Here is a 25,314-nt window from a genome sequence, read left to right as displayed (position 1 = left end):
GCATTTATTTCCTCTAGGCTGGACTATTGTAATTCATTATTATCAGGTTGTCCTAAAAGTTCCCTAAAAAGCCTTCAGTTAATTCAAAATGCTGCAGCTAGAGTACTGACGGGGACTAGAAGGAGAGAGCATATCTCACCCATATTGGCCTCTCTTCATTGGCTTCCTGTTAATTCTAGAATAGAATTTAAAATTCTTCTTCTTACTTATAAGGTTTTGAATAATCAGGTCCCATCTTATCTTAGGGACCTCGTAGTACCATATCACCCCAATAGAGCGCTTCGCTCTCAGACTGCAGGCTTACTTGTAGTTCCTAGGGTTTGTAAGAGTAGAATGGGAGGCAGAGCCTTCAGCTTTCAGGCTCCTCTCCTGTGGAACCAGCTCCCAATTCAGATCAGGGAGACAGACACCCTCTCTACTTTTAAGATTAGGCTTAAAACTTTCCTTTTTGCTAAAGCTTATAGTTAGGGCTGGATCAGGTGACCCTGAACCATCCCTTAGTTATGCTGCTATAGACGTAGACTGCTGGGGGGTTCCCATGATGCACTGTTTCTTTCTCTTTTTGCTCTGTATGCACCACTCTGCATTTAATCATTAGTGATCGATCTCTGCTCCCCTCCACAGCATGTCTTTTTCCTGGTTCTCTCCCTCAGCCCCAACCAGTCCCAGCAGAAGACTGCCCCTCCCTGAGCCTGGTTCTGCTGGAGGTTTCTTCCTGTTAAAAGGGAGTTTTTCCTTCCCACTGTAGCCAAGTGCTTGCTCACAGGGGGTCGTTTTGACCGTTGGGGTTTTACATAATTATTGTATGGCCTTGCCTTACAATATAAAGCGCCTTGGGGCAACTGTTTGTTGTGATTTGGCGCTATATAAAAAAATTGATTGATTGATTGACTAATGGGGTGTGGAAACGAGCACTGAATATAAAAATGAACATAATCCTGAAATGTTAAACCCCTGGAATTAAAGCTAAAAGTCTAGGCTACAAGCACATCTTCATTGTTTCATATCAACATCAGTGTAGTGGTGTACAAAGGTAAACTTACAAAAATGGTGTTTATTCAACATCCTTAAGCCTGACTGTAGATTGATGAGACCATCTCTTCCATTTTGTCCACACAGTAACTCAATAAAAACTATCATCTTGTAGCTCACCCAACTCAAAGGGCATATAATGAGGAAACTTCATAATTGAGCCAACCACCACCAAGATAGACAACCCATGACCTATCATGTAAAGTAGCCAACTACCAACAACTCTGTGGCCTTTTTCCACTGAGGAACCTGAATGTGAGATCATACCAACAGTGTGTGTGTGTGTTTGTGTGAGTGTATACCTACCAAATTATCTCTATAGCAAACGTAACCTATGGAAACTATGCAAGATAAACGTATGTAATGAATGTTATGCATTTTTATAATCTCTATGACAAAATGTCTTTTTCATGGCAATAAAGGGATTTGAATTAGATTAATTGATAGACACAAACATACGGTACAGCTGTGATAAGTGTGTGGTCACAGAATTGATGATTCCAGGTAGACTGCCCTGGACTGAGATAAGAAAAAGCTTGACATCCTGTCCACTTCTTCATAGCTGAAGGAACACAACACAAATGTGCATCAGACTGCACGGTACAAGGTGGAACATTAAATCTTGATAACTTTTCCAAGACAAGACAATCCACAAGCTGAATATGCTGAATGCCAAATCAACAGCAGGACCAAGAAATATTTTCTCACCCTCACAGTAAGTGAATGAAGGTAAAACAATACAGATGTGATGTGGTCACATTTACTTCTAGTTAAACTCCAGCAGCAGTCAACATGTTCATAATTTACCAGTGTGATAAAATGAGTCATTTATTTCTTTATGGAATAATTATATGAAACACTTCATAAGGTGTATATCTGATAATGTAAACATTCATATTTTCAGTAACACATTGTACATGGATATTAAATGACTGTGCAAAGTCGCATAAAGATAATAGTGATCAAAATAAATGACTGTTGTTGGTGGTTCTAAATTCCTTAAGACCAAAGTCTTCACATGCTTAAACTGATTTCAGCAATTTTGTTCTTTTAAGTCATTCATTTGAGAAACTGATTAGAAATCAGCATTAAGACTGATTATTTCTAGGCTATCATGATTTTACACCCAGAAAAATCACAGTGTAAGTAAAACTTTTGACTGACTCAACTTTCTGAAAGAATTAAAATTATAAACCAAAATCTTAAGACACAGGGTTTATTTACCGTCATCTTTATTGCAGTGTCCAGCAATGCAAAAATATAAAAGGCATCAAGTTAATAAAAATTTAATCCACGACAGCTCACAATAAAAGAAACAGGACCAAAAATGTGAAAATAGGGGTAAAATCATAGTTCAAACATTTGCAGACGTCTAATGCATAATTTCTGAATATATTAAATATTCAACCAACTTTTAATAACTGGCATTGCAGGAACTCAACTTCACAAGAATACTTCTACGTATATACAAGGCTGTCCCGTGAATTCTGTCCTTATACTGTGTGGTTGTAGATGTACAAACATTACGCTTGATAGCAGCTGTGACAAATGTCTTAAATACAGTCAGTGTTCATAGACCATCTGAAGGGTCTCTTTAGTCCACTTCTTCTACTGTAGGTCCCTGTGGAGCGTCTCGTGCCTGGTCCCTACAGCTGCGTGCAGATGCTCCTCCCTGATACAACCTGCTGATAAAAAGTTTCCACACTTTCTCCAGCTCTTTCTGCTTGTGTTGGTACTCGTCTTTATCAGCCAGCTGGTTGTTCTCCAGCCAGTTGATGGTCTTGTCACACATCTCCTTCAGCTTCTTCTTCTCCTCTTCACTGATTTGGCCCTTCAGCTTCTCATCCTGCAAGGTGCTCTTCACATGGAAGACGTACGACTCCAGCGAGTTCTTAGCAGCAATTTTGTCCCTCTGAAGCTCGTCCTCAGCTTGGTATTTTTCTGCATCCTGCACCATCCTCTCGATCTCTTCTTTGCTCAGTCGGCCCTTATCGTTGGTGATGGTGATTTTGTTCTCTTTGCCGGTGCTTTTGTCCACAGCGGACACATTCAAAATGCCATTGGCATCAATGTCAAAGGTGACCTCAATCTGTGGGACCCCGCGAGGAGCAGGAGGGATTCCTGTCAGCTCAAACCTGCCCAGCAGATTGTTGTCCTTGGTCATGGCTCGTTCCCCTTCATAGACCTGGATCAGGACACCGGGCTGGTTGTTGGAATACGTGCTGAAGGTCTGCGTTTGTTTAGTTGGGATGGTGGTGTTGCGTTTAATCAAGGATGTCATAACTCCTCCAGCCGTCTCAATACCCAGGGACAAAGGTGTCACATCCAGCAGCAGCAGGTCCTGAACTTTGCCTGAGGTATCACCAGAGAGAATGGCAGCCTGGACTGCAGCTCCATAAGCCACCGCCTCATCTGGGTTGATGCTCTTGTTCAGCTCCCTGCCATTCAAGAAATCCTGCAGGAGTTTCTGGATTTTGGGGATTCGGGTGGAGCCTCCAACCAGGACGACATCATGGATCTGTGCCTTGTCCATTTTGGCATCCCTCAGTGCTTTCTCCACCGGCTCCAATGTTCCCCTGAACAAGTCTGAACACAGCTCCTCAAATCGAGCCCTGGTGATGGACGTGTAGAAGTCGATGCCCTCAAACAAAGAGTCGATCTCAATGCTGGCCTGGGAGCTGGAGGACAGGGTTCTCTTGGCTTTCTCACATGCTGTCCTCAGCCTCCTCAGCGCTCTCTTGTTCCGGCTGATGTCCTTCTTGTGTTTTCGCTTGAACTCTTCCACAAAGTGGTTCACCATGCGGTTGTCAAAGTCTTCTCCACCCAGGTGAGTGTCTCCTGCCGTGGCTTTCACCTCAAAGATACCATCCTCAATTGTCAGGATTGACACATCAAAGGTGCCCCCACCCAGGTCAAAGATCAGGACGTTATGTTCTCCTGCCTTGCTTTTGTCCAGACCATATGCGATGGCAGCTGCTGTTGGCTCATTAATGATTCTCAGCACGTTCAGTCCTGCAATGATTCCTGCATCTTTAGTTGCCTGTCGCTGGGAGTCATTGAAGTACGCTGGGACTGTGATGACAGCATTGGACACCTTGTGTCCCAGGTAGGCCTCAGCAGTCTCCTTCATCTTCATGAGGACCATGGAGGAGATCTCCTCAGGGGAGAAGGTCTTGTCTTCCCCTTTGTATTCCACTTTGATTTTAGGCTTCCCTCCATCTGAAACCACCTTGAACGGCCAGTGCTTCATGTCCGCCTGCACCAGGGAGTCATCAAACTTTCTTCCAATCAGTCGCTTGGCATCAAACACGGTGTTGCTGGGGTTCAAAGCCACCTGGTTCTTGGCTGCGTCCCCGATAAGTCTCTCAGAGTCGGTGAATGCCACATAGCTGGGAGTGGTCCTGTTACCCTGGTCATTGGCGATGATTTCCACTTTCCCATGCTGGTAAACCCCCACACATGAGTAGGTGGTGCCCAGGTCGATGCCGATAGCTACGCCTTTAGCTGAAGACATTTCGTTTGTTTTAAATATGGTACCTGAAAAGACAAAATGCATTTAGAAATATAAAATTCTTTCACAACTGTGACTTCAAAATCTGTAAGTGCTTGAACAAGCAAAAGGATGACAGTCAACAACAGTTTTCTTCAGTTTTTTTTTTTTGTTTTTTTTTCTGGAGTCTTAGTTGAAACTAAAAAGTGTTTAAAAACACTTGGGGAAACATTCTTCTTTCTTTGTTCTTTTTTTTTTTTTTTTTTGCAGTTTTCTTCATTTTCTCTGGAGTTTTACTTTAAACTAAAATGTGTTTTAAAGCACTTGGGGATCAAGTGTGGACAGAACAAGACATTTAAAGACATTGACAGAGGATCTGAAAAGCCTTCATGGACATTCTTCTTTGTTCTTTTAGAAAAATTCTATGTTGAACACAAATATTAATTCAGAAAGAAAAAAATATGATTATTCAATAAAAAATAATTGTCTGATTATTTTGATTATGAATAAACAAAGTAGTTACTGCCTATAAAAACACCATTTATAATTAGCTGTCTATTTCATAGTAATAGGGCTAGATTTTCTTAAAGTTTAAACACCTACAATAGGTATTATAAAAACTCGCTAATATATTGCAGAGGATTAGGGCCATATGATATATTAAAAGCTGAAAGAGAAAAAAAATAATTCTGGGACGTTAATTTCTACCAAACAAGAATAAATAAATACATTAATAACCATGTGTCATGTTAATAAACATATAAATTATTATCATTAGTTAAAATTAAAAGTCATAACAGAGAAAATATTTACGCTATATTCAAAGAGCAAATTTGTTAAAGCACTTACTGCTCTTAATCGATGAGAAAACGAAGAAGTTTGTCTCTTGATGTCTGGATCTTGTAGTTCTAGTTCTGGTTCTGTTCCAGTCTGAATGTCGCTCATCTTTATCGTCCTCTTTTTATATTTTCCTTATTTTGGTCTGGTTTCTTCTCGGGCTTTCTGCTGGACTTTCCTCCAATCACAGCGCTGGACCGATCAAATAGGCGGTTCCTCTTGCACTATTGTCCAATCGCTGGGCTTGACGTGATGACGTCAGCACAACGTGCCTTCAGAACGTTCGACAACCTTCCGGACGTTCTGAGAAACTTCCAGAACCAACTGGACTGAAACGTTTTAAAGAAGACTTTACGACAAATAAATCAAAGAGAAAATAAATAGTCACATGACACAAAACTCAAACTACAACCATTAAAATGTACTCTAAAAAGAAACGGACTGATTTAATCAAATATATTCAGGAGAGCTACATCCAATATTTAAACTCTTTTGTCTGCAAGGTTAATTTGGATCAATTTTCTTGTTTGTTGGCAAGTTCAAGTTTCTATTTATTATCATGTGCATTTAAAACAACATTCAATAAAAATGCAATGAAATGTGTTTTGCCCCACCTCTCAGTTTATAACATATATAAATCAACAGTACAATAAATCATTCCATTCGTAAGTGTAAAAATAAGGCAAACGAAAAAAAAATAAAAAAATAACATAGAATCAAAACAACATTTATACCATTCATAAAATAATCCGCAGCAGCCACACTGATTTAAGTGCTGCTGTTTAGAATCCAACAGCCTGAAGAGTTAAAACTGTCTCTGAGGAAGGAGGTCTGAGCTTTGATAATATAATAACATGCTTTTGGAGGGCGGTATGCATTTTCAGAGGCCCGACGTTCATGCCCAGTCACCCAAAATGACAAAGATATTCGTCCTCGTCTAACTCGGGCGAATATCCAAATTCGGCAGTGCGTCTTCATCAAGCTGGCTGCTTTAGCTGCTGTTCATTGTCGTACTATCCATGAGAAAATCATCCGGAATATCCATATTGGGACCAACACACACTTCTCACCTTTTTATCTTTTCCTCTGCGGACAGTTTCTTTTTTTTCCTCTGCGGACAGTTCTTGGGCTATGGCATCATTTGTTTGCGCACAGCGGGCGGGCATAGCCAGGTAGCATCGACATAAGTCTACGATACTGGCCAAGCAACGCCTCGGTAAAGTGATAATAATACTCAATAAACGATTCCCTGAAGGAAGATATGAGAGAAGGTGATGTGCTGGGTGTCCTTCATAGTATGTTTCCTCCTGCAGCAGGTGGTGTTGATATTTTTGACAATGGTAATCGTTGTCCGATGATTTTAGAAGAATTTCTTACTGTCCTCATCAGGGGCTTGATGCTCTTATCCTGCAATGCTGCAGAACCATACCAGCATCCTGGTTGTGACCCTGAACCTGTCTATGGTTCTGGTCTTGGTTGTGACCCTGTCCCTGTTTATGGTCTTGGCTTTGGCTGTGGTTCTGGCCCTGTCTATAGTCCTGGGGCTGGTTGTTGCCCGGCCCACGTTGTGACCCTGGTCCTGTCCATGGTCCTGGCCCTGGTTGAGACCCTGTCCCTGTCTGTGACTCTGGATCTGTCTATGGCCCTTGCTCCATTGTGATCCTGGCCCTGTGGTCCTAGTCTTGGTTCTTGTAACCTGGACCTATCTGTGGTCCTGGCCTTGGTTGTGACTAGGGATGGGTATTGATAAGGTTTTATCGATATCGATGCCATTATCGATTCTGCTTATCGATCCGATTCCTTATCGATTCCCTTATCGATACCTCGTGAATTTTGTACTAAAAGTAGGCTTTACAGGTTTTCTATGTATTTCCTTGAGTCTTAAAAGTAAATAAATATGAAATTAGTCACTGTATCCTTGATCTCTGGACATAAATAAAAATAAACAAAATGGTGTTTCGCTTTGAAGTTATTCATTCAGACTGGATTCTATCGTTCTATCTTGACTTGTCAGAGATCCGCGCAACGTTTGGAGCTGTGTGAACAGAACGGAGGACGATTCTCGTTTCTTTCTCGCAACGAGACAGGAGTCCCAGTTAGTAACTTTAATCTGCACAAAAGTGAATCACAACTCATATTCAGGGATGAAAGTGGTGAAAAACTAAAAAAGATGAAACCCAAAATTACCCCCCAACACCACCTGCATGAAAATGTTTGAATTGTAGAAGCTCTGAAATGCAATTTGGGACTATTCCAGACGATAAACTGGAGTATCCATTTAGGTGAGAAAAAAAAATACAACTTTCCTTATTCAAATTCATTCCAGTAGTATTCTGCTCTTACTAGGATGCAGCAGTTTTCTAGTTTGGCAGATAGTTCTGGAGGAAATCACTGAAGAAATTAACAAACTGAAAATATGGTTTGACCGAAAAAAAACTGTCATTAAACTTAAATAAGACAGGGATGAAATGGAGGTGTGAGAGTCACTTGGTGTTCACAGGAAACACTTATTTATTTCTGTATGTATTTATTTATTTATGTATTTATTTATGTTCGTTGTTAGATGCTATTATATATTTTCTGTTGTGTTTCTATTCAGGTTCTTTTTGTCTCTTTCTCTAAAATTGTATATAATAATCATTAGATTATTAATATATAAGCAAAAATAAATGTAAGTAATATTACAATTTGAAAACAAATGCACCCGAACGTGATGACGGCTGCAATTGCTAAATGCTAACTTTTAACATTGAAAATGCATTAGCATCGCTCCCGTTTTTAAGTTATAAAATACATCTATCAACTGTTTCAGAAGCCCATAACAGGTCGGTTTAACATAGAAAAGGTAAATAATACTCACAGACGTTGTTATGTGTCGGACGCAGCTCGGAGAACCGACCAGCTTTTGAAGGACCCAATATGAAATAAGCAGAGCACGGTACAAAGGCTAACTGAATTTAATACATAACAGTGATTCAAAAAATAACAAAAGAAAGTGCGGTCTGGCGTGGTGCGCTCCCAGCAGCGCTAACGGTCCGGAGCCAGAAGCTGTTCGGACCCAAGGACCCCGCCGACACCCCCCAGGTGGCCGCAACAAACCGAGTCTGTGAAAGAAGGAACCATTATGTGAGTCCACACTCTACACACAGAGAGAACACTTAAAGGTGTACAAACAGCAAACACTTCCTGGCTTGATTACTAATCAGCTTCCCAACCTGCAGGCATGGAACATCCAGTTCACAAAACTCCACTGCAGTGGAAGCCGATACATGACTAACATACAGCTCAATATAATAAAGGTGTGAGGGACACCACATTTACTGACTGTATAAATGTTAGTCAGAAAATCTAACGTACCTCAGGAAGTGTGCTGACGAGCGTGAGACCTCACCCCCTCCTCTTTCACAGACCGTGCATCAAACCCTGGACATTCTCTGCATCCACTGATGATGAGATGGCTCCCGAGACGACGATCTCACCCGTCTGGTCACAAGGTCGAGTCTCTGGCAAAAACACACTGTATACTCCAGTCTTAAATGCCACCATGTTCCAATCCATATAGATGCACCTCAGCTGTGAGTCCTGACGAGCCGCAGGTGATCAGGGTGAGGTCCTGATAACCTCAGCAACACAGCCACTCAGTCCCAAATGCAAGCCACCTGGAAGGAAAAACAAAAGACAGAAACAAAAAGGCAGCCAGGCCCCCCAGCCATACAACAGTACCCCACCCTCACGGGAAGCCTCCCGGCGACCACACAAACCTGGCCCAGGAGAAACACCCCCCTCCAGGGACCATGGCTGGAAACCGCATCTGCATTCGTCTTCCAATAGAATGGTTGATGTCCTCTCCTCTGGCTGCATCCTTGCCTTTGTTTCAGTCAGTCACTTAGCACAGGTGTGGCCAGGAGTTCTTAAACCTGTGCGGTCAGCCTTTATCCAACCATGTGCGGTCATTAGTCATAAAACAAAAAAGACAAACACAAACAACCAAACCACCCCCCCCCCCCCTCCCCAGGGGACCGTCCTATCAAACCCCGGGATGAGGAGAAAAGAAAAACCCCAAACTTAAGCTTACAAATAAAAGCGCTAAAACACCCCCCCCCCCCCCAAACGACATGTAGGGACCAACACCCCCCAGAGGACTTCCCGCCAGCTCCAGGAGTAATAACCACAGCCGAGGTCCCTCTGGGATCCAACGTCACCCACGGGGACTCCCAGCGCCTCCCAGAGGACCACTCGTCAACCCCAGGAGACGCCTCACGACCAACGGACCCAGCCCCGGCCGTCTATGGCTAGATGGACCCACAGCCCTTTCCCCCCCAGAGGACACCACAGTCAAACCCTGAGGGCGGAAACTGGGGGGAAAACACCCCCCCCCCCCCCCCCCAGGTGCAGAGGTTACCTGTGAAACGCCCAGCATAACCACACTGCACCACTCCAGCTCACACGGCTGGAGCCAGAGGAGAAGAGAGGGAACAAAAAGAAACTACCCCAAACCCCCCCCTCCCCTCCCGGGTGCAGAGGTTACCTGGGAAACGCCCAGCACAACCTAACTGCACCACTCCAGCAACGCCGACACTACGGCTCACACGGCTGGAGTCAGAGGAGAAGAGAGGGCATAACAAAAAACAAGACAAAAAAAAAGAAAGAAAAAACAACAACCCAAATACCCCCCCCATGACCCCCCAGGGGACCGTCCCATCAAACCCTGGGAGGTGAAACTGAAAAAAATAAAATAAAAAGAAAGACTAACAGACTGACATAAGGTTGCTCGGGTCCTTTTCTTTTTTTTTTTTTTTGGCAGAACTGCAGGGTCACGACCCCAGACACTAAATAGTGAAAAACAAAAAATAAAATCCCACACAAAAACCAACTCAAAAAACACCCACACAAAATGAACACAAAACAAATAAGTGACGTATACCGTTAAGCTCAAACAAATCGAACACACCTGTTCTAACTTAAGAGCTTAACGGTAATGTGACTAAGTCACCAAAAGAGGGAGCCAAAGTGCTAAAAATGAAAAAAACCCCTTTGGTGACAGAAAACAAACGAGCTGCATCTCCGTACGCAGCTGTGTGCAACACACAACCAAAATGTGCTCAACTAAATAACGCCGGAGCTGATACAACAGACGCAGTAGTTATCTTTATCCGGGGAAACGGGGCTACAACTGTAACACAGGAAGCTCAGCGACCTGTGCCACAGAGCTCCGCCGTGCGCGTGCACCCATTACAGACACACTCTTGCAGCTCCCGTTTAAACCTCTTATCCGGTCGGAGCGTGACGCGAAGCCGTCGCCAGTCACGCTCCACCACGACCCACGGATAAGGCACAAACACAGGAACACGGCTGCAAGAGAGCACAAATCAGTATTCAGCAATGGGTCTCAAACACGCACCATCCGGGCGGAGAGCACCCGCAACTGATCCGGATAACTACTGAACGTCTGCTGCCGCCTTCCCGGCGCGTTACCGTCTCTGCTACCGCTGGGTCTGTGATGTTTGGCCAGAGACTACTGTTATGTGTCGGACGCAGCTCGGAGAACCGATCACCGTTTGAAGGACCCAGTATGAAATAAGCAGAGCACGGTACAAAGGGTAACTGAATTTAATACATAACAGTGATACAAAAAATAACAAAAGAAAGTGCGGTCTGGCGTGGTGCGCTCCCAGCAGCGCTAACGGTCCGGAGCCAGAAGCTGTTCGGACCCAAGGACCCCGCCGACACCCCCCAGGTGGCCGCAACAAACCGAGTCTGTGAAAGAAGGAACCATTATGTGAGTCCACACTCTACACACAGAGAGAACACTTAAAGGTGTACAAACAGCAAACACTTCCTGGCTTGATTACTAATCAGCTTCCCAACCTGCAGGCATGGAACATCCAGTTCACAAAACTCCACTGCAGTGGAAGCCGATACATGACTAACATACAGCTCAATATAATAAAGGTGTGAGGGACACCACATTTACTGACTGTATAAATGTTAGTCACAAAATCTAACGTACCTCAGGAAGTGTGCTGACGAGCGTGAGACCTCACCCCCTCCTCTTTCACAGACCGTGCATCAAACCCTGGACGTTCTCTGCATCCACTGATGATGAGATGGCTCCCGAGATGACGATCTCACCCGTCTGGTCACAAGGTCGAGTCTCTGGCAAAAACACACTGTATACTCCAGTCTTAAATGCCACCATGTTCCAATCCATATAGATGCACCTCAGCTGTGAGTCCTGACGAGCCGCAGGTGATCAGGGTGAGGTCCTGATAACCTCAGCAACACAGCCACTCAGTCCCAAATGCAAGCCACCTGGAAGGAAAAACAAAAGACAGAAACAAAAAGGCAGCCAGGCCCCCCAGCCATACAACAGACGTATGCTTTTTAAGGTTTTAAAAACGAAGCAATCGATCGAAGCATTGCTTCAACCTGCAAACCACTGCTTCGATTGGTTCAAGGTTCAAAGCAAAGCCGCGCTGCAGAAAAGTTGATTACGGACCCGCTGCAGGGTCCATAATCAATGTAGAGAAATGATAATTTTCCTGACAAACACCCACCAAAACAACGGCCACTCTGAAGGACCGATAACAGAATTGTTAAGCACAAAGCTTATTGATGTCGGTGGATCGAATCATTTCTTAACGATACCCGAAAGGAACCGGTTCTTGATACCCATCCCTAGTTGTGACCCTGGCCATGTCAGTGGTCCTGGTCCAGGGTGTATCTGTGAAACTGTGGCCTTTCTCTTCAGCCATCTTTGTTGTTACCGTCTCGGCACTTTATACCTGTCTCAGTCATTCAATTCATGAATACTTTTCCTCCTTGTTTGGTTCTGCCTCCAGCTCTCCCTTTCTCTCTGAAGATGTTTGTTCCTTCATCTTTTGTCGTGCCTGACTTTGTCTCTCACCTGCACTAACTGGAGAAAGACCTGCAGTGTCTAACAAGTGAAATATTTCCAGTCATTATACGTAACTCAAATTGTAAAAGAGGACACAGTATAAAATGTTGTCACTTCCTCTGAGTCGTACAGTGCATCCAGAAAGTATTCATGGTTGGTTGGTATTCATAATGCTTTTGTTTTTGTTTTTTTTAGACATTTGAATAAATCAAGTCCACAAAAACCCTTGTCAACAATAGAAAGCAGCTTCAGTGGATGCATGCTGGTATGGTTGTACAGCATTTCAGGATAAGAGCATAGGCTCCTGATGATGACAGCAAAAAAAATCTTCGAAAATCATAGGACAACAAATACCATAGTCACAAAACATCTACACCACCCACTGCAGGAGGAAACTTAAGGACACCCATCACATTACCTTCTCTCATATCTTCCTTCAGGGAATTGTTTGAGCATCACAGACCTCCTGCCTCAGAGACAGTTTTAACCACCAGGCTGTTGGATTCTGAACAGCAGCACTTAATTCAGTGTGGTTGCTGCGGACTATTTTATGAATGGTTTAGCACAGCACAGTCGGCCCACTCTTGGGCCGACTGTGCTGAAAATGATTAATCTCTCATTAACCTTTGGATCTGTTCCTAAATGTTTCAAAGGTGGCAAAGGCAAAGGCGGTTTCACAGCAGCTGGTGGACCACCTTACTGAGAATAATCTTTTTGAGCCACTGCAGTCTGCTTTTAGAAAATATCATTCCACAGAGACGGCTCTCACTAAAGTGGTGAATGATCTTCTGCTTGCAATGGATTTGGACACCACTACGGTTCTGGTGCTGTGAGATATTAGTTCTGCGTTTGATACCGTGGATCATCATATTCTACTTGACAGGATGGAGAATAATTTTAGGATTACTGGGACTGCCCTTTATGGTTGACATCATAGATAGTTGTTCTCATTGTGTTTTGTACAGTAACACTACCTCTAACTTTAGTGACATGAAATTTGGGGTTCCACAGGGGTCTGTCTTAGGCCCCCTGCTCTTCTCCCTTTATATAGCACCCCTTGGGCACTTATTGTGGCATTTTGGGATTACCTTTCATTGCTATGCTGATGATACCCAGTTATACATGCAGATAACTGCTGGTAACCTCATCCACATAAAATCCTGAGACAACTGCCTTGCATCAGTGAAAAGCTGGATGTCTAGTATTTCCTACTTTTAAACCCTGACAAGATTGAAATGATGGTTCTTGGTCCAGTGAGACATCGGCATCAATTTGACCAGCTCACACATAGCCTAGGTTCGTGTGTCATACGTCACACTGACAAAGTGAGGAAACTTGAGGTAATTTTTGATCCTACATTGTCCTTTGACCTCCATATTAGAGATATTACGAGGACTTCCTTTTTCCACCTGTGAAATATAGCGAAGATCCGTCCCATCCTGTCTATGGCTGATGTTGAGACCCTGATTCATGCATTTGTTTCTTCTAGATTGGACTACTGCAATGTTCTATTTTCTGGTTTACCAGAGTCCAGCATTAGGGGTCTTCAATTGGTTCAAAATTCTGCTGCCAGACTTTTGACAGGAAACAGAAAGTTTGACCACATTACACCTATTTTGGTGTCTCTTCATTGGCTTCCTGTCCCTGTGAGATCAAAGTTACGGTTCTGTTACCAAAATTATTAATGGACTGGCCCCTCCCTTCTGAGCTGACCTACTTAAACCCTACATACTGGCCCGGGCTCTGTGTTCTACTACTTTGTGTCCCTAGGGTGAATAAAAAGCAGGTCACAGAGCTTTCTCTGATTGTGCACCTGCTTTGTGGAATGATTTCCCTGCATCAATAAAACAGGCAGATTCGGTAGAGACTTTCAAGTCCAGACTTAATAAGCACTTATTTTCCCTTTCGTATAGCTAGCATAATAGCATAGTATGTTACTATGCTTTCCACCCTTTTAAATTCATTTAATTAGTAAATAGAGCGGGCCCCAGCCTCAACTTTATCTAAAGTCTGGGTCTTTTAGTGAAGCTTAGGGCTAGTGGCCAGCGAACACCTTATTTCTTCTGTTTTTCTTGTTGCAAAATGCTGATAAATTATAATGTATTTGTTATAATTTCCTGTATGTCTGTTGTGTTGGTAGCATGGCCCAGCAGAGGGTCACCCCTTTGAGTCTGGTCTGCTTGAGGTTTCTTCCTCAAATCATCAGAGGGAGTTTTTCCTTACCACTGTCACCTGTGTGCTTGCTCTACGGATTGGTAAGGTTAGACCTTACTTGTGTGAACTGCCTTGAAGCAACTTTGTTGTGATTTGTCACTATATAAATGAAATACATTTTGTTTTGAAATAAATGTTTTGATTCTATGTTGTGTGTGTGTGTGTATATATATATATATATATGTGTGTGTGTGTGTGTGTGTGTTTTACCTCATCTGAATTTTACATTTCAGGTTCTATTGGAATTATTTATTTTATTGTACTGTTGAAAGCAGATGTTATAGACTGAGAATTGGAGCGAAACACATTTCATTGTATTTTTTTTTTTGCGTCACGTGACTCGTTATTTTCTCTTTGATTTATTTGTCGTGACGTCTTCTTTCAAACGTTTGAGTTCTTCTTCTTCTTCTTCTTGTTGTTGTTGTTGTTGATTCCAGCAGGCTATACGCTGGCGACTGGAAGTTTCTCAGAACGTCCGGAAGGTTGTCGAAGCTTCTGAAGGCACGTTGTGCTGACGTCATCACGTTAAGCCCAGCGATTGGAAGAGAGTGCAAGAGGAACCGCCTATTTGATCGGTCCAGCGCTGTGATTGGAGGAAAGGACCAGCAGAAAGCCCGAGAAGAAACCAGACCAAAATAAGGAAAATATAAAAAGAGGACGATAAAGATGAGCGACATTCAGACTGGAACAGAACCAGAACCAGAACCAGAACTAGAACTAGAACCAGAACTAGAACTAGAACTACAAGATCCAGACATCGAGACAAACTGCTTCCTCGTTTTCTCATCGATTAAGAGCAGTAAGTGCTTTAACAAGTTTATTTTACTCTTTGAATATAGATTAAATATCTGTATCTATTATAACTTCTGATTTTAAATAATAATAATGTATGTGTTTATTAACATGACACATGGTGATTAATGTACTTATTTCTTCTTCTTTGGTATTAGTTAACATCCCAGAATTATTTTTTCTGTCAGCATTTAATATATCATACGGCCCTAATCCTCTACAATATATGAAAGAGTTTTTATAATACAGTAGCTATCGAAGGTGTTGGTGCAAAAACAAATCTTTTTAGTCATATTAATATGAAATAGACACAGCCAATTATAAAGTGTGTTTTTATAGGCAGCACCTACTTTGTTTATTCATTATCAAACTCAATCAGGCAATACTGAATAATCATATTTTTCTTTATGAATGAATATTTGTGTACAATGTAGAATTTTTGCAAAAAAAAAAAAAAAGTTTTCTTCTGTCCAAACCTGATCCCCATATGTTGTAAAACACTTTAGTTTTTAGATTTGGTTACTTTTAGTTTCAACTAAGACTCCAGGAAAAAAAACAACTGAAGAAAACTGTTGTTGACTGCCTTCTTTTTGCTTGTTCAAGCACTTACAGATTTTGAAGTCACAGTTGTGAAAGAATTTTATATTTCTAAATGCATTTTGCCTCTGTGTTTTCAGGTACCATATTTAAAACAAGCAACATGTCTCCAGCTAAAGGCGTAGCTATCGGCATCGACCTGGGCACCACCTACTCATGTGTGGGGGTTTACCAGCATGGGAAAGTGGAAATCATCGCCAATGACCAGGGTAACAGGACCACTCCCAGCTATGTGGCATTCACCAACTCTGAGAGACTTATCGGGGACGCAGCCAAGAACCAGGTGGCTTTGAACCCCAGCAACACCGTGTTTGATGCCAAGCGACTGATTGGAAGAAAGTTTGATGACTCCCTGGTGCAGGCGGACATGAAGCACTGGCCGTTCAAGGTGGTTTCAGATGGAGGGAAGCCTAAAATCAAAGTGGAATACAAAGGGGAGGACAAGACTTTCTCCCCTGAGGAGATCTCCTCCATGGTCCTCGTGAAGATGAAGGAGACTGCTGAGGCCTACCTGGGACACAAGGTGTCCAGTGCTGTCATCACAGTCCCAGCGTACTTCACTGACTCCCAGCGACAGGCAACTAAAGATGCAGGAGTCATTGCAGGACTGAACGTGCTGAGAATCATTAATGAGCCAACAGCAGCTGCCATCGCATATGGTCTGGACAAAAGCAAGGCAGGAGAACATAACGTCCTGATCTTTGACCTGGGTGGGGGCACCTTTGATGTGTCAATCCTGACAATTGAGGATGGTATCTTTGAGGTGAAAGCCACGGCAGGAGACACTCACCTAGGTGGAGAAGACTTTGACAACCGCATGGTGAACCACTTTGTGGAAGAGTTCAAGCGAAAATACAAAAAGGACATCAGCCAGAACAAGAGAGTGCTGAGGAGGCTGCGGACAGCATGTGAGAAAGCCAAGAGAACCCTGTCCTCCAGCTCCCAGGCCAACATTGAGATCGACTCTTTGTTTGAGGGCATCGACTTCTACACGTCCATCACCAGGGCTCGCTTTGAGGAGCTGTGTTCAGACCTGTTCAGGGGAACATTGGAGCCGGTGGAGAAAGCACTGAGGGATGCCAAAATGGACAAGACACAGATCCATGATGTCGTCCTGGTTGGAGGCTCCACCCGAATCCCCAAAATCCAGAAACTCCTGCAGGATTTCTTGAATGGCAGGGAGCTGAACAAGAGCATCAACCCAGATGAGGCGGTGGCTTATGGGGCTGCAGTCCAGGCTGCCATTCTCTCTGGTGATACCTCAGGCAAAGTTCAGGACCTGCTGCTGCTGGATGTGACACCTTTGTCCCTGGGTATTGAGACGGCTGGAGGAGTTATGACATCCCTGATTAAACGCAACACCACCATCCCAACTAAACAAACTCAGACCTTCAGCACGCACTCTGACAACCAGCCCGGTGTTCTGATCCAGGTCTATGAAGGGGAACGAGCCATGACCAAGGACAACAATCTGCTGGGCAGGTTTGAGCTGACAGGAATCCCTCCTGCTCCTCGTGGGGTCCCACAGATTGAGGTCACCTTTGACATTGATGCCAATGGCATTTTGAATGTGTCCGCTGTGGACAAAAGCACCGGCAAAGAGAACAAAATCACCATCACCAATGATAAGGGCCGACTGAGCAAAGAAGAGATCGAGAGGATGGTGCAGGATGCAGAAAAATACCAAGCTGAGGACGAGCTTCAGAGGGACAAAATTGCTGCTAAGAACTCGCTGGAGTCGTATGTCTTCCATGTGAAGAGCACCTTGCAGGATGAGAAGCTGAAGGGCCAAATCAGTGAAGAGGAGAAGAAGAAGCTGATGGAGACGTGTGACGAGACCACCAACTGGCTGGAGAACAACCAGCTGGCTGATAAAGACGAGTACCAACACAAGCAGAAAGAGCTGGAGAAAGTGTGGAACCTTGTTATCAGCAGGTTGTATCAGGGAGGAGCATCTGCACGCAGCTGTAGGGACCAGGCACGAGACGCTCCACAGGGACCTACAGTAGAAGAAGTGGACTAAAGAGACCCTTCAGATGGTCTATGAACACTGACTGTATTTAAGACATTTGTCACAGCTGCTGTCAAGTATAATGTTTGTACATCTACAACCACACAGTACAAGGACAGAATTCGTGGGACAGCCTTGTATATATGTAGAAGTATTCTTGTGAAGTTGACTTTGTGCGATGTCAGTTAAAACTTGGTGGAATATTTAATATTTTCAGAAATTATGCACTTTGACATCTGCAAATGTTTGAACTGTTATTTTACCCCTTTTTCACATTTTTTGGTCCCGTTTCTTTTATTGTGAGCTGTCATGGATTAAATTTTTATTAACTTGATGCCTTTTATATTTTTGCATTGCTGGACACTGCATTACATATAAATAAACCTTTTGTCTTCTGATTTTTGTTCATAGTTTAATTCTTTCAGAATGTTGAGTCAGTCAAAACCTTTAGTTACATTATTGTGACTTTTCTGGGTGTAAAATCATGATATCCAAGAAATACTCAGTCTTAATTCTGATTTCTAATCAGTTTCTCAAATGAATGACTTAAAAAAACAAAATTGCTGAAATCAGTTTTAAGCATGTGAAGACTTTGGTCTTATTGAATTTCGAACCACCACCAACAGTCATTTATTTTGATCACTGTATTATCTTTATGCCACTTTGCGCAGTCATTTAATATCCATGTACAATGTGTTATTGAAAATATGAATCTGTTTACATTATCAGATATACACCTTATGAAGTTCTGTGTTTTAGATCATTACTTCATAATGAAATAAATGATTCATTTTATCGCAAAGGTATTTTATGAACATGTTGACTGCTGCTGGAGTTTAACTAGAAGTAAATGTGACCACATCTGTATTGTTTTTCCTTCATTCGCTTACTGTGAGGGTGAGAAGATTTCTTGGTCCTCCTGTTGATTTTGCATGAAGCATATTCAGCTTGTGCATTGTCTTATGTTGTAAAATGTATCAAGCTTTAATGTTCCAGCTTGTACCGTGTGCTCTGATGCACATTTGCATTGTGTTCCTTCAAATATGAATAAGTGGACAGGATGTCAATTTTTTTTCTTATCTCATTCCAGGGCAGTGGCTCTACCTGGGAACATCAATTCTGTGACCACACACTTATCACAGCCGTACTATATGTTTGTGTCTATCAATTAATCTAATTGAAATCCCTTTATTGGCATGAAAAAGACATCTTACGTTTTACAAAAGCTTACTTAATCACTCATCTTCAGTGCTTATCTGGGATTGGGTCACAGGGGCAACAGCTCCAGCAGAGGACCCCAAACTTCCCTTTCACAGATCACATTGACCACCTCTGACTGGTGGATCCTGAGGCATTCCCAGGTCAGTGTGGAGATACAATCTCTCCACCTCAACCTGGGTCTTCTCCAGATGGACGTGCCTGAACACATCCCTACAGAGACACCCAGGTGACATCCTTATCAGATGCCCGAACCACCTCTGCTGGCTCCTTCCAACACGAAGGAGCAGTGGCTCTACTTCGAGCTCCCCACAGATGACTGAGCTTATCACCCTATCTCTAAGGGAGACACCAGCCAGTCTCCTAAGGAAGCCTATTTCAGCAGCTTTTACCTGCGATCTAGTTCTTTCGGTTCTCAAAATTTTTTTTTATTAATTTTTGATTCTGAAAATCACAGATCCTGAAAAATGGACTGTCCACAGTAAAATTTGAGTTACATCTAAAACGTCTGGAACAATTAAACTATTATTTACAAAAAAAATCTGAGAACCAAAATAATGCCATATTTTCTAACAGAACTCACAGAAATCCTCTATCTAATCAGTGTTAATTTGTTTGGATTATACAAATTTACTTTATATTCATTGTAAACACCAGGAAAGGTAATGTTTGTTCCTTTTTTGGCTTTATAGACAGCCAGGTAGTTACTTACTACCTAGATTGCTGTCCATAGATATGAAATATGCAAACTCATATAAAATAAATGTCTACATCTCCTTCATATTTTATTATTATTATTTATTTTATTATTAATTATTTTATTTTAATTATTACTTTTGGAATCTAATAAATAACATTCTAATATTATATTGAATAATATAATAATATTGTTATTGGAAGTGGGGGGCACCCTGCTGGAGCTGTTGCCCCCCGCAACCCGATCCCAAATAAACAGTTGAAGATGAGTGAATGAAAGAATGAATATTATTGTTATAATCATTCTTAGTAATATTTGTTTTCAAAATCAAATAAAATCTTCCTTGACCCAAGTCCCGCTACCACAATAAAATGTATTCAAATCATTTTATAAGTTTTTAAGTGTTGTCCATAAACAGCAGTCGTGGAAGAAGTACTCAGATTTTCTATTTAAGTAAAAATAGCAAGATTTAGCCATAAAATGAGACATGTTTGCAAATGAGTTGAGTTATGCTGTTACATTATTCTTATGCTATGAGAAAGCACCCTATTTATCACATCTCAACTATTTGTCACATACTCCCCCTCTGCCCCCAATAAAAATACATAATGCAGAGATGGATGCACCAAAATATACAAAGTGCAATTTTGAATACAAATTTAAATACAAACTGGACTGCAATGAAATCATAAAAGCTTACTCTGACAATATGTTACATTATAGATTCTATTTAGTTTGTAACTGGGTTTCATCAGTGTGATATCTGCTTTCACATTCACTAATTCTAGAATAACTGTCGAAAAACATGGAATTTCACAAAGTGTTTCTTTTGGAATATATAGAGATTTTCACTGACATGGCTGGGGGTATGGCTAAAATATTTAAGCCATGTGCAAACTGACATGAAAAAGGATAAAAATACCAAAATAAATGAAGATTGTTTTGCTGTTTTTAATGTCAAATTCATTCAAGAAGTTGAAAATTTTTAACACTGATGAGCTTTTTTATATTAATGTCTCAACCGCAATGTTCCTGTAATTTCCAGGACCCACAAGAACCCAATAATGCAACAAAAAGTTCCATACTCCCAATATTCTGAGTGAATTAAAATGATAAACAAAAATCATCAGAAGACAAATAATTTTACAGTCATCTTTATTGCAGTGACCAGCAATACAAACGAGACAAACTGCATCAAGTTAAGAAACATTTAAATCATTACAGGTTCTTATAAAACGATGAGTACAAAATATGTTACAAATATATACAAACAAAAATCCTGAGTTTTATTAATATAAGTCAGAATCAAGATTCTTTCTTATGAAACAATCAATTTTTGTGGTTTCAGCCACTTTCATGACAAGAAATTGTCATCATAAGAACACTTGTACACCCAAGGATGGACTGAGACACTGTTAGTAAAGTGCAGAATAGAATCTATGTGAAGTTGTGTTTACTGCAAAGGTCTTTTGGAAATGTCCATCATGGAGACAGAAGCTGTTTGTAATGTAGTGTGGTTATTGGTCTCAGAGACGTGAGGCCTGTCCTTTTACTGTGTGACTGCATATGTGCAAAGAATAGATCCAGTGTTCATAGACCATCTGAAGGGTCTCTTTAGTCCACTTCTTCTACTGTAGGTCCCTGTGGAGCGTCTCGTGCCTGGTCCCTACAGCTGCGTGCAGATGCTCCTCCCTGATACAACCTGCTGATAACAAGGTTCCACACTTTCTCCAGCTCTTTCTGCTTGTGTTGGTACTCGTCTTTATCAGCCAGCTGGTTGTTCTCCAGCCAGTTGATGGTCTTGTCACACGTCTCCATCAGCTTCTTCTTCTCCTCTTCACTGATTTGGCCCTTCAGCTTCTCATCCTGCAAGGTGCTCTTCACATGGAAGATGTACGACTCCAGCAAGTTCTTAGCAGCAATTTTGTCCCTCTGAAGCTCGTCCTCAGCTTGGTATTTTTCTGCATCCTGCACCATCCTCTCGATCTCTTCTTTGCTCAGTCGGCCCTTATCGTTGGTGATGGTGATTTTGTTCTCTTTGCCGGTGCTTTTGTCCACAGCGGACACATTCAAAATGCCATTGGCATCAATGTCAAAGGTGACCTCAATCTGTGGGACCCCACGAGGAGCAGGAAGGATTCCTGTCAGCTCAAACCTGCCCAGCAGATTGTTGTCCTTGGTCATGGCTCGTTCCCCTTCATAGACCTGGATCAGAACACCGGGCTGGTTGTCAGAATACGTGCTGAAGGTCTGAGTTTGTTTAGTTGGGATGGTGGTGTTGCGTTTAATCAGGGATGTCATAACTCCTCCAGCCGTCTCAATACCCAGGGACAAAGGTGTCACATCCAGCAGCAGCAGGTCCTGAACTTTGCCTGAGGTATCACCAGAGACAATGGCAGCCTGGACTGCAGCCCCATAAGCCACCGCCTCATCTGGGTTGATGCTCTTGTTCAGCTCCCTGCCATTCAAGAAATCCTGCAGGAGTTTCTGGATTTTGGGGATTCGAGTGGAGCCTCCAACCAGGACGATATTATGGATCTGTGTCTTGTCCATTTTGGCATCCCTCAGTGCTTTCTCCACCGGCTCCAATGTTCCCCTGAACAGGTCTGAACACAGCTCCTCAAAGCGAGCCCTGGTGATGGACGTGTAGAAGTCGATGCCCTCAAACAAAGAGTCGATCTCGATGCTGGCCTGGGAGCTGGAGGACAGGGTTCTCTTGGCTTTCTCACATGCTGTCCTCAGCCTCCTCAGCGCTCTCTTGTTCTGGCTGATGTCCTTCTTGTATTTTCGCTTGAACTCTTCCACAAAGTGGTTCACCATGCGGTTGTCAAAGTCTTCTCCACCCAGGTGAGTGTCTCCTGCCGTGGCTTTCACCTCAAAGATACCATCCTCAATTGTCAGGATTGACACATCAAAGGTGCCCCCACCCAGGTCAAAGATCAGGACGTTATGTTCTCCTGCCTTTCTTTTGTCCAGACCATATGCGATGGCAGCTGCTGTTGGCTCATTAATGATTCTCAGCACGTTCAGTCCTGCAATGACTCCTGCATCTTTAGTTGCCTGTCGCTGGGAGTCAGTGAAGTACGCTGGGACTGTGATGACAGCATTGGACACCTTGTGTCCCAGGTAGGCCTCAGCAGTCTCCTTCATCTTCACGAGGACCATGGAGGAGATCTCCTCAGGGGAGAAGGTCTTGTCCTCCCCTTTGTATTCCACTTTGATTTTAGGCTTCCCTCCATCTGAAACCACCTTGAACGGCCAGTGCTTCATGTCCGCCTGCACCAGGGAGTCATCAAACTTTCTTCCAATCAGTCGCTTGGCATCAAACACGGTGTTGCTGGGGTTCAAAGCCACCTGGTTCTTGGCTGCGTCCCCGATAAGTCTCTCAGAGTCGGTGAATGCCACATAGCTGGGAGTGGTCCTGTTACCCTGGTCATTGGCGATGATTTCCACTTTCCCATGCTGGTAAACCCCCACACGAGTAGGTGGTGCCCAGGTCGATGCCGATAGCTACGCCTTTAGCTGGAGACATTGTTTTAAATATGGTACCTGAAAACACAAAGGCAAAATGCATTTAGAAATATAAAATTCTTTCACAGCTGTGACTTCAAAATCTGTAAGTGCTTGAACAAGCAAAAGATGACAGTCAACAACAGTTTTCTTCAGTTTTTTTTTTTTTTTTTTCTGGAGTCTTAGTTGAAACTAAAAAGTGTTTTTAAAACACTTGGGGATCAGGTTTGGACAAAAGACATTTAAAAAGGATCTGGAAAACCTACATGGACATTCTTCTTTCTTTGTTTATCTTTTTTTGCACGAATTCTACACTGTACACAAATATTCATTCACAGAAAAATATGATTATTCAGTATTGTCTGACTGAGTTTGATTAAGAATAAACAAAGTAGGTGCTGCCGATAAAACCACAATTTATAATTTGCTGTGTCTATTTCATATTAATATTACTAAAAAGATTTTCTAAAAGTTTATATATTGCAGAGGATTAGGGCCATATGATAGAAGCTGACCAAAAAAAGATGTTATTTATACCAAACAAGAAGAAATAAATACACTAATAACCATGTGTCATGTTAATAAACATAAATTATTATCATTAGTTAAAATCAGAAATTACTCTACATTGAAAGAGTAAAATAAATTTGTTAAAGCACTTACTGCTATTAATTGATGAAAAAGCGAGGAAGAAGTTTGTCTCTTGATGTCTGGATCTTCTAGTTCTAGTTCTGGTTCTGTTCCAGTCTGAATGTCGCTCATCTTTATCGTCCTCTTTTTATATTTTTCTTATTTTGGTCTGGTTTCTTCTCGGGCTTTCTGCTGGTCCTTTCCTCCAATCACAGCGCTGGACCGATCAAATAGGCGGTTCCTCTTGCACCATCGTCCAATCGCCGGGCTTGACGTGATGACGTCAGCACAACGTGCCTTCAGAACGTTCGATAACTTTCCGGACGTTCTGAGAAACTTCCAGAACCAACTGGACTGAAACGTTTTAAAGAAGACTTTACGAAATCAAAGCGAAAATAAAGAGTCACATGACACAAAACTGAAACTACAACCATTAAAATGTACTCTAAAAAGAAACGGACTGATTTAATCAAATATATTCATGAGAGCTACATCCAATATTTAAACTCTTTTTGTCTGCAAGGTTAATTTGGATCAATTTTCTTGTTTGTTGGCAAGTTCAAGTTTCTATTTATTATCATGTGCATTTAAAACAACATTCAATAAAAATGCAATGAAATGTGTTTTGCCCCACCTCTCAGTTTATAACATATAAATCAACAGTACAATAAATCATTCCATTCGTAAGTGTAAAAATAAGGCAAACGAAAGTTAAATGACCAAAAACTCAAATAACATGAAATCTGCCAAGTCAGGAGCGAACGGAAATAAGCTCCTGACAAGAGTCACATGACACAAAACTCAAAGCATTCCCCTACGAAAAAAGGTAATTCTATAGGCATGGTTAATATAGGCTAGTATCTATAGGCAACTGAAGACTATTGGATCTCTATAAGAATCTGTACGCCAGCCTATTGCATTTCTTTCAGAACCTATTCGCCCTATTGACAATCCCATAATCTCTTGCGCGCCAGAGTTGCTGCAGTCAAAACAACAGAGAATCCACATGATAATTGTAAATGAATATTATACTCCAAAAAACGTAATTTTTTATGCTTTTCATCACGTTAATAAGAGACTGCTGCATGATACCCTGAAAACTTGCTAAAACAATTATAACAAATAATCCATGTCTGCTATGTTTAATCTCCGTGGAATTTAATAAACGCAAACCGAATTTCAGGCATATTATGTACGAGTATATTAGTCTGGAACAAAGAGGACAAACAGTGCTGTGGTGGTGGTGGTGTTCATTCGGCTGCTCCCGGTATTGTTCAGGGTCGCCACAGCGGATACAGCCAGATCCGCACTGGTAATTGGCACAAGTTTTATGCCGGATGCCCTTCCTGACGCAACTCCAGTTTTACCCGGAGAAACACACACAGCTG

General features: G+C 42.2%; 2 protein-coding genes and 1 pseudogene across 3 annotated transcripts; 1 reads left to right on the top strand and 2 right to left on the bottom strand.

Annotated features, from left to right (window-relative positions):
• Window positions 1-2,069: 2,069 nt before the first annotated feature.
• LOC117512258 lies at window positions 2,070-23,318 on the bottom strand (annotated as a pseudogene).
• Window positions 2,520-24,152, bottom strand: LOC117512256 (heat shock 70 kDa protein 1-like). 2 transcript variants are annotated; one of them, XM_034172263.1, is made up of 2 exons: window positions 23,960-24,152; window positions 2,520-4,569 (listed from the first exon to the last, which is right to left on the bottom strand). In XM_034172263.1, the coding sequence occupies exon 2, from the start codon at window positions 4,544-4,546 to the stop codon at window positions 2,627-2,629; it is 1,920 nt and encodes a 639-aa protein (XP_034028154.1). In that variant the 5' UTR covers window positions 4,547-4,569; window positions 23,960-24,152; the 3' UTR covers window positions 2,520-2,626. The 2 variants fall into 2 exon arrangements, with proteins under 2 accessions (XP_034028154.1, XP_034028153.1); XM_034172262.1 differs by lacking the exon at window positions 23,960-24,152 and adding an exon at window positions 5,372-5,527.
• Window positions 15,013-18,203, top strand: LOC117512255 (heat shock 70 kDa protein 1-like). Its single transcript, XM_034172261.1, has 2 exons — window positions 15,013-15,270; window positions 15,941-18,203. The coding sequence occupies exons 1-2, from the start codon at window positions 15,138-15,140 to the stop codon at window positions 17,881-17,883; spliced, it is 2,076 nt and encodes a 691-aa protein (XP_034028152.1). The 5' UTR covers window positions 15,013-15,137; the 3' UTR covers window positions 17,884-18,203.
• Window positions 24,153-25,314: the final 1,162 nt, after the last annotated feature.

Source organism: Thalassophryne amazonica, chromosome 6 (genome assembly GCF_902500255.1).
Source record: "Thalassophryne amazonica chromosome 6, fThaAma1.1, whole genome shotgun sequence".
Taxonomy (NCBI): domain Eukaryota; kingdom Metazoa; phylum Chordata; class Actinopteri; order Batrachoidiformes; family Batrachoididae; genus Thalassophryne; species Thalassophryne amazonica.
Note: the sequence above shows the minus strand (reverse complement) of the source record. Positions and strands in the feature narration are given on the sequence as shown.